Below are 14802 nucleotides of genomic sequence, written 5' to 3'. Positions count from 1 at the left end.
CTCCATACCAAACACATTCCTCCTTGTCATCCCCACTCCCTCCAGATGAATCCTCAGTGCGGCAGGGAATGTCACTCTGGCTGCAGCCAATGCAGATGCCACAGATTCTCCAAGCCCAGGAAGTACAGCAACCAAATTATACTGTCCAGAGCATCCAGAAACTCTTTGTGGCCAATGGGACTGCCACCTTTCCATTGGAAAGTTATGGGTGGGGAAGAAGAGGTGTCCTCATTTGCATCAAACAGGCCATAGCCAGCACTGAAACACTTTTTGCACATCCAAAACTGGCCTATTAAGGATGCAGTTCTGACATAAGCTCCCTGGCATGCTAGTTTTGAATTTGCACAAAGAGGACTTTGTTTTTTAAAAAAGAAAAAGTGCAAGAGGGAACAATTCAGATATTTGATCCTCATCCTTCAGTCTGAAGTGGTGTCATCTGGTAGCAGCATCAGGTGAGCCTGGTGTTCCTATGTTTTGCCTCATGGAAATGTGGGAAGGTGTATCTGGCACCAATGAGTGAATGGGATGGAAGAGAAGGTTGAAGGTTGGAATTTGTCCAGTCACAGGACCAGGTAGGTTAGTGAGAGGAGAATAAGCGGAACCTCAATTACCCAATTTTTGCTCATACTGCCTTTGTTTTTCTTATCACAGTTCATAGTTAATGGTTATTCTGCCCTGACCTATTGTTTGTCTCATGATCTAGGCCTTCTCAGCCACTGTTGGACCGCTCCATCCCTGATTTCACTGCCTTTACCTCAGTAGAAGATTGGCTCAGCGCCATCAAAATGAACCAGTACAGAGACAGTTTTCTGACTGCTGGATTCACGTCCCTTCAATTAGTTGCCCAAATGACATCAGAGTAAGTGGTGCCTTCTCATTCTCAATTCAGTTTTTAGCACACAGATTGAATGAGTGTTCTTACCTCAGTGATGAGAGAAGACGGAACCAGGGTTCAAGAATTCACTGGGCAGATTCTGGATCAGAGTAGAACTTCAGCACTGGGAATGTGCTGACTTCCTGAAAACAGGCAATTTTTTTAAAAAAAATTTTTGGCCTTTGAAAATGAACCACTTCCTTTCTGACTTCATATGGAGTCTTTTGCTGTGCTGTTTCTTTTGATTTTCCTGTTGTTGTTTGGCATATTTAAATTCTGTTATTTCATGGATATTTTATTGTTGTTGGGTATTATTTTAGTTTCTGAACTGCTTTTGAAATAAACGTGTGTGTGTGTACACACACACATTTTAAGTAAGTAAATATATAAGGAAGGGAAGCAGGTCATAACTGGTAAGGCAAAATGTCTCCTCCCACAAGCTCTTTACCACTTTGCCTCCATTTCTCTTGGCCAGATTAATTTGCTCCCAGAATTCATTTGCGCTCCAAAACCTCCACATGTTCCTTGCTCCCACGCTAACCATTAGCTTCATTCATCATCAAAGGCTCTTCAACCAGTAAGCTATACTCTCAAGTATTCACCCACTCGCTGCCATCTTCCCAGTAGCCCTCCACCTAGAGGTGAAGACACAATGAATCCATAGTGTTGGGTGTCTCTGATGTGGTGTCCTGTCCCCCCCATTCAGGGATTGCAGCAGCTCCATAATCTTGAATGCAGAAGCCTAGTAAAGAGCATGTGGTTAGGCCGTTAGCATCTTTGCAGAAAGGGAAAATAAGACTCCCTAATCCTTTTGTGCTCAAGTGTCCATTTGTTGTGGCTTTGAGAAAAGTAATATTTTTGGCTCATACACATATGCACATTCATCCCATGTCTTTCATCAGCACCGATTGCTGATCTTTGGTGACCAGCCTACAGTTTCCTGTACTGCAGTTTGAATTTGCCAGGCCATGTATCATGTCCACATAGCCAAAGGAGAGACTTGGGACAAAGGTCTCTACTGCACGAGTATGATCCTGTCTCTTGTCTTTTGCAGAGATCTTCTAAGAATAGGGGTGACCTTAGCTGGACACCAGAAGAAGATCCTGAACAGTGTCCAGTCTATGAGAGTACAGATGAGCCAGTCGCCAACTTCGATGGCATGATGCTTCGTGTCTTCTTACAACAATGGGGGAAAAGAGGGGAGGACAGAGGAGGGTTGGATGTGGGAGGGGAGGGTAAGCCGACAAGACAGTGAGATGTTTGCAGAGGTTGGATTATCGTCTGAGAACTTTTAGGAGCTGCAGGCGAAGAGGACACAGGACTTGTTTCAACATGGCAACTTCCGTTTCTCTCCAACAGAAGCACACTTACTGATGCCATGGGAAGCAGCATATAAATAAGTATAAATATGTACAAACCATATATTTAAAAAAAAGCAGTGAAGACAAACCAATGTGTGTTGGGAGGAAAATAGACTCTAATCCCACCACCAGTGAGCAGTAGTCAAGGGGCCGGTGGGAAGGAGAGAGATGCAACCCAGAGCAACCATCTTCAGCAATCATGTTCCTTTTCTTCTCTTCTTACGTTCTCCTGATGGAGTCCTTCTCACCCACCCATTTCCCTGTTTTGCTCATAAACCCTGGGGAATTTTCTTCAACAGTCTCTACAGCTACCTACTAGAATATCAAGGCATTGTTCCACCAGTTACCAAAGGACTTCACTGACCACTGCATGGGGGATCCAGAACAATCCAGTTAATGTCTTCATATTGAAGAAGAGATGTACCTTCAATAGAAAACCTTGTTTTTTTCTTTTGCTTGCATTTTTTTGCAAAAAGGGAAAAAAAATCCTCATGGAAAAGAAGAAAGAGTGAAGGTGTTCCCGCGAGTGTGCGTGTGTGCGTCTGTATGTTGTCAACTTAACTGAGGAGTCACTCACTGCTTGTCCATAGCAGGAAAAAAACCAAGTGGGACTGACGGAAGATAAATTCACCACCTCCGGGGAAACTGGAGATTCAGTGGGGGAACAGAAGTGGTATGTTTTGCTTTCTGTCTAGATCAACTGCGCATGGAACGTGTATTAGGAAATGGGGGGAGAAAAGGGAAAGCAAAGGATTTCATAGGAGGAAGAAAGCAGAAGAGTGGACTATGCAACAAGGGTTTCGTGTAAAACTGTTACAGGATGCACAACTGTAGAGGCAACTGAACAGTAGAATCTAGCATCCCAGGGACCAACAGAGGAAGACTCGGGGATATTTAGTTTCCTTGTGTGGACCTAAGAATTTTGATATATATTCACTTTGGTTTCATGCCATCAGAGGTAGGTTCATGTGCTGCATCCATCTGTCTGTCCATCCCTTTCCTTTACTGCTTGTCTCTTATGTTTCTTTAACATTCTTTCATTTGGCCCTTTGCCCTCTATATATTATCATTCTGGTAACTTAGCTCATTTAAAGTAGACAACAAATTAGCTATACCTCACAGTATATAGAAGGAACAGTAGCCCTTCTTTAATCAGAAGAGTTTATGCAAATGACCCTGAGATTAAGAGTCCCATGCTCTACCGACTGAGCTAGCCGGGCACTACAAGAGTTTATGCAAATGAATTGTCCCTTAACGAGGCTTTTAACTAGACTGTTATAATTGTACACTGTCACTTTTTAAGGGATGCAGCCAACTGTCAGCTTGCACTTCATTAAAAAAAAATTGGGTGCAATCAGCTATTTTTTTCTAAAGCAAACCTGGAAATGCAGCTGGCTTTCAGAATTGGAAGAGACCTAATGGATTATCTAGGCCAACCCCTGCCCTAAACAACATCTTATAAATATAAGCATCTTCCATTGATGTCTGTCTGGGGGAGGGGGAATGTTTTAAGTTCAAAGGAAAATAATTCCACTACTTCACTAGACAACTGGCAGGTGGGTACATTATCTACATCGCCAGTGCATTGAGTCATACATATGTATGGTGCCCCAGTGTTATGAATTGTGATCCCATAGTATAATAAGGCTTCCTTCAGACAACACTTGTTTTATGTGATCTTTCACATAATATAAAGGCCACTTCTGAAAATATAGTGAAAAATTAGTGTTCATTTCCATGTTAATTACTTCTAGGGGGAAAAAGTGCTGTAATTTCCCTGCAGTTTTCATGGATCATGCCAACACAGCTCACATGATGAAATTTGGGGTGGTATTCTGGCATACAGTTCTTTCTCACCATTTTCATGGGTGAATCATGGGGGAACAGAAGCCCTCATGTGCGTAAAGGGTGGCAACATATCTGATGCCACCCGCTGGTGTGAATAAAAATTAGCACAATATGGTGGTATGTTCCATTATGTATATTCCATAGTGCAACAGGTGATCCAGGTTAAAAAGAAGCACTAGCATTATAACCAGCTAAACTAATGCAATAAACCACATCTGAATGTACCCTAAGGTGCACATACACCATTGGTAGTAGTATCCATACCTGTTTTATCTTAAAGGAGCTTTGCAGCTCTTCTACCAAATTTTCTTGCCATGACCCTAATTCTAGTCAGCTCTGTGAGTGTGTGTACATGCATGTGTCTATTTCTGTATATTAATCACCAATGCATACAGGAGAAATGTGTGTAAAAAGCACCACCTATTTAAATGGGAATTATTTTTGTGCAGGTAGGCAATGTTATTTTTAAAAGTGTTGGATAGCCCAGAATGTCTGAAAAGAACTTCTCACCATCGCAGAATTAAAGCTGAAAGGATATATTGATTTTCCTGGGCCAAATATGGAAACATGTCATTTGCACCCATGCTCATTACACCTCTGTCATAATCCCATCTGTAGATTTGGGTGGGAGGGCAAGTGTGTATGCAGCAAATGTAGGTGTAGTAGAATTATCCGTCATCATCACCTCCAGGCTAATCTTTCCGTATAATATCTTGCATCTCTTATATCATGGCATTCCACAGCTTCTTTTGCAGCATCACAGACGTCGCATAAATCAGCCACTGTGTTTACAGCTACTCTGGCCTCACCGTGGGAGCTATAAAACTTATTTATTCTAAAGCAGAGTTGAGTAATAATATGAAGGTTACCCTAATTCCCCCCTCCTCAAGCTCATGTTTCAGCAGCAGTCCACTTGGCAGCCCCAACTCACGCCCGGTGGGTTTGTGCTCCCTTCCCCTGGTTTGTCAGGATCTGCCACAAATCAAAGCAAGATGTTGAGTGGAATAGATCTTTTGTTCAGTAATGTTGGCTTTAGGGATATTCTGGAGTTGATGGAGCTCCATATTTGGGGCTGGGAAGGATTTCCCTCCACTCGCTTTGATTTGCTAATTTGAACATACTCAAATGCCTTACAATGAGTGTGACCATTTGGTCCATCTCACTCCTTACCTTCTAGTCAGGGCCAGTGTGAGTTAAGTGAGCGGATGGCTTTAACATTTGAAAGAGAGATGGGTTAGGTGGCCTTTCTGACACTTTTCAGTGTTGTGACACTCTGAAAATGTGTAGCAAAGAGAGAAGGAAGGGTGATGGAGCACCAGCCAGTCTCTGGCAAATTACCACAAAACAGGGAGACCTGAAGGCTTCTTTATATCACTGCCATCTGATTATTAGGAAAGTTCCCTGCAGCCCGGGTTAGAAGGAGATGCTAACAAGATGCAAAAGAATGATGTTTTATCTTGCAGGGCCTCCCTAGACAGGCAGTGGAAAAAAGCCCCTTGTTTAACAACACAAGGGAGTGTTCTTAGCCCTGTCTGATAGCCAGTCATGAATCCCTTCTGGAGTATTCAGCGCAAAAATCTGTATTCAAGTATGTTGTCAAACCAAATACAACATGCATAGAAAAGGTGTATTCTGAATATTAATCCTCTAAACCAGTCCATTGATATTCATGCAAGGTGGGTTGAAGGAGCTTTTGTGCTCATTTCTTATGACTTTTGCTTTTATTAGGATAAATCCAAAGGTGTGAAAAGCACAACAATGATGACTCAAGCTATAAATACGCCGTTCTACCTATCTGGCAATATTGCTCCTAATTTAATGAGAGGTTGTCATATTCTTCCATGCCTCTGAAAGCTTGCTTGGCATCACTTGTGAAGTTTGTTAGCCTTGCGCAGACAGAACTGAACAGCTAGTTACCTGAGTGGTTATTTTTAGTAGCACCTGGTGGCCACAGGAAAATGCCTGTCCATTTTGGCTCTCAGCTCATGATGAGCTGGTTGTGTACACTCTTGTCTATGCCATGGGCACTCTGTGGAATGCAGAGATGACCGGGAGGCTGACAAAGTGGGTGATGCGAATGCTCCATCAGTGCAAGGATTTCTGCTTGTGCAATGGAAGGATATCTCCATCTCCTGCCCCTGTGCACCCTTAAATGGGTTCTAGGGGTTCCCTTGACCCTCTGGAGAAGATTTCCAGAGGGTGCATGGTGGGGGGGTGGGCTGGGGTTGGAGAATCGCATTCGGCAAGTGGAAACTCTTGAACTGACAGGACTGGTTAGTTGAATACTGCCCAGTCACTCCAAAATGCCCCATTCCATTGAACAGTATTCTGCAGAGCTGAGGGCTAGGAAGCAAGTAGAGAAATGGCAAGAGAGCAGCCAGCAGAAGGTTTGCAGATGATTTCTTTGAACACTACTCACAGCTCATTATTGAGCCTACTCAGTGGCTGTGATGTCAGCAAATAAAGTTCTTTTCTATTCCTATCGCTTTCTCATAGTGCCATCCAGTGAAGCTTTTTCAGTTGGTTCAGGGACATCTTCCATTTGGCTTATATGGCACTGTTCAGAATTTGGAGGCCAGCTGTGACATGTTTGCAAAGCACTTTAAGGATCATAATTGCTCATATCCTTGGTGACATGGATGTGAAAATGGAATCAGGTCTGTCTATGGAAGTGTCCACTTTTGAGAATGGAGACAGTTAAAATGCACTTGTATTTTACCCAGAAAAAGTGCATTGAAAAGTATATATTGGGGAAACACAAAGAAAAATGTCTTCAATAATGCATATACTGTACTGTACAATAAGGCGTACAATTTGAATGTGCACTTTTCATTCAATCTTTTGAAAGATCCATATACAAACAGTATAGAATGGATGTATGATTGAGTGCCAGTGAAAATGAAATGGGATGGACTTAGGCTGATCTGTCCATTCTTAGTCATGGCATCCTGCATTTGTTTGCTGCTCTGTGTGTCCTCTGGAGAAAGACCATTGGAATTGATTTCTGAGTGCTCCCTTCCTGCACTGTAAAAACAGGGGTATCAGGACTGTTGTTCTCCAGATGTTGTTGAACAACTCCCATCATCCTAGGATAACATGGCCAAAGATTAGGGAAGATGGAATTTCTAGTATAACAGCAACAAATGAAGTACACCACATTGACTTCCCCTGTCTACAAATCAGCCATTAGTCTAATTCACAGATACAGTAATTTTTCTCTCTAGTATTATTTATATTTGTCACTTACCTATGGTCACCTCACCCACCACCCAGGTCATATTTTTGTATACCACCCTTTGATCATTTTCTGAGGTAACACCTAATTAGTAATCATTGCCATCTACATTTCTGAAAACTATGGAAATTTGCTCTCTATTTCAGGTCCTTGGACTTAGGAAGATATGGTCACATTCCCTAGCTTCCTATTCTTCTTTCTTCTTTCTTGTTTGGGGAACCCTAGCATTACTTTCCACTCCCTGGTTTCCACACCCAAAGCTGTTCTTTTCTCGGTCTGCAGCTTTCTCCACTCGCTGTTTATCAATTTATCTATTTGTCGATCTCACCTTTCTCTTTATTTCCTGTGACTGAGTGTGTCTTGTTCTCCCTTGTTCTCAGCCATGTCTTTAAATCTATGAAATGGTTTTCAATTGTCAGCTTCCTCCCTACATTTCTATGGCAACGGCAAATTCCTGTCCTACTCCTCTCTCCCCACCCACCCCAGCCCGGCCCGGCCCTCCTCCCATGTAGTGGATAAGCTGTGAGAATGCTGACAAGCTGTTGAGCACCAGGTAATTTATCTCCTAAAGCAGACAGCTGTGGCAAAAGGAAGAAGGGAGAGCAGGGCAGAAAGGTTGGGAGGGAGGCAGCCAGGAGGGGGTTGCCCTGCCAAGATGGGGGCGGAAGGGAGGTCAAGGAACAAAGGTTTGCAAGGGCTGGTGTTTGCAAACAAGGGAGAATGAGCAGGGAAAGGTGCTAAAATGCCCCTTACAGATATGGGCAGATGGTGCAATGTTTGCTAAATGGCTGTTTGCAATTCCATTGAGTGCTGCAGAGCCATAACCATAGCTCCGGGGTAGGGCCAACAGACCTAGCAGAGCTGTGGCACACTGGGGCACTGACCTGGGATGCATTAAGTAGCACTTGAGTCTGGAACACCTGGCACCTTTGCCATTTAGCCACAAGCATGCACCTGAGTTGCAGGGTTTCTCCCTCATCCTGAGTGCCCACCCTCCCTCCTGGCAAATGCCTGGGCTGCTCTAGTGCGTTTTCTGCTTCCCTGTATTCCCTCCCCCTTTGTGTTCTATGATCCAGAGAAGGCCAAGTGATGGGAGGGTTACAAAGGAGGGGGGGAGGCTGCTTTGTGATAACAGTAATTCAAATGGGGATGACAGAGTGCATAGCTGGTAGCCAAGGGAAGTCAATCGCTTTCATATCGGAGATAATAAATACTGCAGGAAGGGAGAGAGGAGTCCATATGCATAGCATTATTATGCGCCTCTTTATAAATAAAGGAAATATATTTTATGCTCTTTAATGACCTTCAAATTAACAGCTCTTTGAAAGCACTTATGTATATTTAATTTGAAATGGTGCTGAAAGCCTGAGTGGGGATCGCAGCGAAAGCAGCAGGCAGCCAGTTTTTAAATAAGAGTAAACTCGGGCCATTATTTCTCAGCCTGTCAGCTTTCCCTGGATTTAATGTACCAATTTTTAAAAGAGAAAACCTTTTCTTTCCTCCTTTGTGCTTTAAAGCTCTCCAGGATCCTTCTTTGCAGGCTACAGCAGCAGCTTAGGACTGTATTTAATTGTTCCCCCCTTTCTTTTTCTGCTTTGTATCGCTTCTCTTGAGTAACAGCTTTCACTGATGGGTCACTCTTAGGTATACAAAGGATTAGGCTCCCCAGTGACCTGGATAGTGTGTGCTAGTTTATGATTACCGATGTGTCATCGTGGGATTATTTCCTGCAGCATGTTGTGCAACTAGCCTGGTGCACGACATCCATGACCTACAAGTCATCAGGTACTTTGTGCTGTGGAGACTTGTGTTATTTATGCCCTTGCTGTAGACAGGAGGGAGGGATCCAATGCCTGATGCATACAGAAGCTTTCACTTCTTGCTTTTGAACAGAAACACACTGAATAAGTATAGGCATTTCTTACTGTACTCATCAAGCTGGGGTAGCCAAAGTGGTGGTCCAGATATTGTGGACTACAGTTCCCATTATCCTGAACCATTGGCCATGTTGTGTTGGCTGGAGCTGATGGGAATTGTTGTAGAGGGAACACATTGGCTGTCCCTGTCATAGAACATTTCTTCTTGCAAGTAGAATCAGGAAGCTCCAGAGTTTTGATCATGGGTTGGGAATCTCTGGTTCATGGGCCTAATTTGGTCCAGTAACCTCTCCTGTTGGCCTGGGAGGTCATTTTGGCCAAGCTCACCGGCTCACATCTAATGACATCAGGTGTTGGGCATATAAAGACCTGGATTAGCCTTAAGGGGTTGCCAGGTACTGCTGATCAGTTCTACATTCTAAAACTCTCCACAATTGGTCTTGTGGCATAGTTTCAAACCATGCAAGCTAAAAAAAAAAGTCACCTGATGTCATTGTGATGTCAGGTGATTATCAGGTGAGCAGGCCCCCTCAGCTATCAGTTTGACCCATGGGGATGGGAGATATAACGATCTCACCCATTGGGTAGAGTAACCCATGAATGTAATTGTGGAGAGTGTTGATTTCTATATTATGCACACCTTCCCTTCTTTTTTCCCTTATGAAAGGACAATTTTCATTCATGGGTAGAGAATGAATGGGGTGAGAAATGGCTATTTCTTTTTGTGTGTGGAATTTCTCTCCTAGTACAGATATTTTCATAATCTGTAAATTATCAGAACTTTTTTCTTCATACCATTGTTTCCATCAAACATCTGGGCTGAAATAAAGTAGTGGGATTTGAGGAAGGCTGGCATGAACAGTTTCCTATTTTTGTTGAAATATAAACCAGAAGCCAAAGGTTGGTTTTTAATCAATGTGATCTTCAGATCTTACTTTACCAGCTCCCATCCACCTTTCCCCTCTGTGTGGACTGTCTCTTGAATTTTATTCCTTTCACAGATCTGCCCTTCTGGTCATATCCTCATTTCCTACCTTTTTTCAGACTCTTATATTTCTGTGTGTTTCTCCCAGTCCACTGTATCTCTCCCACTCCTTTATTTTTATTTTAAAAAAAAGCCCTCACCACCCTTGACCTTTTGCCTTCCCAGTTCCTGTTTCTTCTGTTCCTACTTCACTAGACCATCAAGTGAAACGAGAGCAGCCTAGCTATACTTACTAAGGGTTCAGCAGAGCAGAAGGCCTCACCGGAGGCAATTTGACTACAATGTTATCACTAAGTAAGTTCTACCAGGAACAGTTTGAGGCAAATAGCTCCAAGAGCTGCAGGTGTAGATCTATATAGGCATATATATTTGAGATCCAGCACTCTTAGAGCTGGTTGCAGATCAAAGACAAGCACATGCAGAATCATTGCTGTTTCCTATTCATTCCTTTTCATCCATTAAATATGTACCAAAAATCTGTACAATGATGTCTTGAGTACCATATCCTCCTTCCCCTTTTAAACCTGCTAACCTTGGTAGTGTTGCACCTATTTTCTCACTGTGTGTGAACAACACGTTGGTTATATATTTTAGTAGTTTCTTTCTGAGCAGAGTTGGGCAAAAAGTTAGAGAATTAGTTTTTTTAAAATCCCATCAGAAGTATTGCTTTTATTTTTTATAATTGCAAATAGTTTTCTTCCAGGATCATGAGAACTTGGTCTGCAACAGACAGATGCATAACCCAACCGTTTCCTGTCGTCACAAGGTATAATCGGGCAGACTTCCCACTATTTGGAGGAATAATGTTTGCAATACAATGTGTTGGCAGAGAAACTGGAGGGTGTAGCTGATTCTGATGCTGTAGGAGTTTTCCAGCTGGCAGGGACAGGGAACACAGAGCATCATTTATGCATTATGGTTTTGGGTGAATTACTATGATTACTGCTGCTGATTTGCAACTGCAAGCTACACATTTGCAATTTGAGAAAGCAAGGTAGATTCTCCCTTTGATCTGCAAATGCTCCTAATAAGTTTTAACTATAATGTGTTCACTTGGAAAGCTGTCAAATCTTAGGGCTTCCTTTTAAAAATTCATCTTTCTAACTGTAGCGAATGAATCTTAATGTGAACCAGCTCCCTGCTCTGGGCCTATTTTTGTGTTTCGGTAGCAGGCAAATCAATTTGTAAAATGTAAAAGGCTTTACTTTTCTGATCATAGGTTAAATCACAACTCGTGCTGTGCAACTAGGCATTTTGCATCTGGTTCCCCTCTAAAGCTCTGAGTGAGCAAAAGAAGATGATCTACATAGATGTTCTTCATTTGCATGTCATACTCTGATTTGGGGGCTCTCTTTCATAAGAACTTGCCAAGATGGAAACTTTCCAGTAACAGCCTGGCAGCCTTCCAAATTATTTTGAACAGTGGATGAAAATTTACAGAAGACTCCCTAGACCTTGAAGCAGAAAATTTGTTGTTAAAAAAAAGTCATAAAAATAGTAAGAAAACTAGTCCCTGTACTCCTCTACTCCATATTTAATTGCTTGTAAACAACAAAACTCTTTGCTGGGAGGTGGGGAATCAAAAGAAAGGTGGAAAGGAGATTCTCCCAGTCAATGGTGCATGAATAACGAATCACCACAATTATATATATTCAAGCTTTTCCTATCACAACTTCTCTCTTTTAGGTCCTTCTCTTTCTCTCCTCACACCCTGCCAGTGGGTGGTATTCAGCTATGGATTACTCATAGGATAGGCCACTACAATCAATGAAAATGACTAACTTTGGTTCTTCAATTTTTAGTAGACCTACTCTGAGTAGACCATAGTTGAATACCATCCAATATACTTTTAGCTGTTAAACCTAACCCTTATTCAGAAACGCTCAAGATTAGCTTCAAGTGGGCATATTTAGAACCTGCAAATGCTTATTTTGTAAACCACTTTGAGGTGGGTTGTTGGTTTTTTTTAAACAATCAAGCAGGGTATAAATTTTATGAAATAAATAAAATAACTGAAGAAGCTGAAGCTCTGGCAATTGCCTGTATAGGTGGGGATGTTTGCGCTTTTGCAGAAAATAGGAGAACCCCCCCCCCACAAATTTATTGTGCTCTTGTTATTTCATTTTTATACCACAAACTCTCATAAAAATATGTCTATGTGGTGTACAAAATCTCAATTAGGACCAAACAACATAATAAGTGAAATCAAACAGAATACATTCAAGAAACAGACTTGAAAATGGGTCATCTGACAAGAAGATGACAAAAAGCTATAAATCATTTTCATAAGAAAGCTTTTATTATAAGGCTTAAGTCACATCTCTGTGACCCAACAGCAGACCAATATGGATGTTTGTATTAATTTACTGAGGGAGAGGGGGAAATGTGAAGGGAGAATTGTGAAGATGAAGATAGGGATGGTTAACACATGGGACACAGAACAAACCATTGAATGTAGGTCTGAAGGAAGTACAGTATTTTCCCGTGTATAAGACTAGGTTTTTTCCCTAAAAAATAATGTCAAAAATTGAGGGGCATCTTATACATGGATACATCTCCCCCCATTTTCTTAAATTGGGGTCCCCCAAAATAGGGGGCGTCTGTACATGGAGGCGTCTTATAGACGGAAAAATATGGTACATAAGACCGCAGGGCAGTTTTTGAAGGAACAATCATTTGCCAATGTGCAATTGGCTGCATTTTACACTCATCACATGAGAGGCAGACAAGTTATGGCAGCTGAGAATTCTAAAGGTGCCTTCTAGACCACAAGAACGTGAGTAAACTGGAAGTGTTTGCTTGACGTCAAGTTACGTGAAAGTGAGGCACTGTTGGTGATAATTTTTTTCCTTATCACTATTCAGCTAGCAGAGAATGAGATAGTGAAAAGACAAAGGCCTGTTAGTCAGCAGTGTTTCCTGGTCTCTGAGCATGACACCAAGAGTGATGTCACTCCAAGGTGTCCTTGACTGCTGATTGTCCAGAGGGTGCCCTTAGATCAGTGGTTGCCAACCCAGCGCCAATGGGTGCCATGTGCCCATGAAGGCTTTCAAAGGTGCCCTTGGGCATGGGGCCTAGACTCTGACTTTCCTTTTTTCTAACACTTTGGAAAGAAACAGGTAGGTAGTTGTGTTGGTCTGCCGTAGTCGAAACAAAATAAAAAAATTCCTTCCAGTAGCACCTTAGAGACCAACTAAGTTTGTTATTGGTATGAGCTTTTGTGTGCATGTATCTGAAGAAGTGTGCATGCACACGAAAGCTCATACCAATACAGTGGACGCTCGGATTGTGAACCTGATCCGTTCGGGATGCACATTCTCAACCAGCAGCATTCGCAACCCACGTATGCACACGAATGGGTTGCGATTCGGTGCTTCTGCGCATGCATGTCCGCCGAATCCTGGAAGTAACCCATTCCAGTATTTCTGTGTTTCGGTGGTACGTAACCCAAAAAACCCCACAACCTGAAGCGGCTATAACCAAGGTATGACTGTAACAAACTTAGTTGGTCTCTAAGGTGTTACTGGAAGGATATTTTTTTTTTATTTTGGAAAGAAAGTTATGGGGCAAGATGTACAGGAACCTTCTAAATGATTTCTGTGAAATAAAAGTAAGGCATGGCCACCGTGTGTGTGTGTGTGTGTGTATTCATTCTGGTGCTGAAAAGTGCTCCTTGCTGCTATTAGACAGTGTGTATGCAAAATCAATACTGTGTGATTTAGGACCAGCAAAGACATCGCTGACTTCCCATGGTAAACCTAAGGTTGTCAGGGGTAGCTGTCTCTCTCTTTTAGTGTTATGCCACACACACCCCTTAGCAGCTATTGTGTGACTGGTGCTGCCCGCAATCCCACAAATTTTGAAATGTGCTCTCTGGCCAAAAAGGCTGGGGAAGCCTGCCTCAGATACTCAATAGTCACACCCTGGCTACTTCTCAGGTGGTGATTGTGACATGTAACCAGACTCCAAATCCCAGTTTCATATATGAGGAAGTTAAAAGTGCATTTGGAAATTATATAGCCTATCCTTATCAACATTATTGCCCAAATAGTTCTTATCTCATACCTTTTTAAAGTCAGGTGTGATATTTGTAAAGTAGTGGGAAAATCCATTTTGAATACATAAGCATTTTTCCCCATTTTAAGTTGAAATTTCAGTGTGACAAGTAGAGACCCAGTGGCCAAATTTAATGACAGAGCTACACCAAATGTCCAGTCTTCATCTTGTGCTCTTGCATATTATGCCAAATTACTCCTTCTATAACTTAAAAAATAATAATTTCCCCCTTACTTTTTATTTCTCCCACTGGTGTATTGTGTCTATTTTTCCCCTTTAGAACTATTTCCCTCTGCTAGTAATAGCACTGAAGTTACCAGGGCTGCACCATGATTGAATTTGTCCCTGTTTCTTTCTGATTATCCTCAGGGGTCTCATTAGGTAACCAAACCCTTGTTTTGAAGGTGGGGAGAAGGGATGAAAATTATGGTTAACATCACTGCAATTCTCCATGCTAATTAGCAATGAGTGGGACTGACAGCATGAAATATAGCCCATGCCAAGAGCTGTGTTGCAGGAGGAGGATGCCTGGAGAGTTTCTTATCTAAAATGCAAATTGTGATTTC

At 42.2% G+C, this 14802-nt stretch overlaps 1 protein-coding gene across 9 annotated transcripts in view; it reads left to right on the top strand.

Annotated features, from left to right (window-relative positions):
• Positions 1-14802, top strand: part of EPHB1 (EPH receptor B1) — a 331437-nt gene that overhangs the window by 306529 nt on the left and 10106 nt on the right. For 3 of the 9 annotated variants that reach the window (XR_008330673.1, XR_008330672.1, XR_008330668.1), the window contains 2 exons: positions 704-859; positions 1929-3193. Coding sequence is in view for 3 of the 9 variants with exons in the window: in XM_053389846.1 (XP_053245821.1) it covers positions 704-859 (156 nt within the window). In the remaining 6 variants the exon portion in view is untranslated. Of the gene's footprint in view, positions 1-703; positions 860-1928; positions 3194-10883; positions 10947-11399; positions 11690-14802 lie in introns of those variants that run through there. The other 6 variants (XM_053389846.1, XM_053389847.1, XM_053389845.1 and 3 more) reach the window with 4 other exon arrangements.

This window comes from Podarcis raffonei, chromosome 5 (genome assembly GCF_027172205.1).
Source record: "Podarcis raffonei isolate rPodRaf1 chromosome 5, rPodRaf1.pri, whole genome shotgun sequence".
Lineage (NCBI taxonomy): Eukaryota > Metazoa > Chordata > Lepidosauria > Squamata > Lacertidae > Podarcis > Podarcis raffonei.
This window is presented reverse-complemented; position numbering and strand designations above follow the sequence as displayed.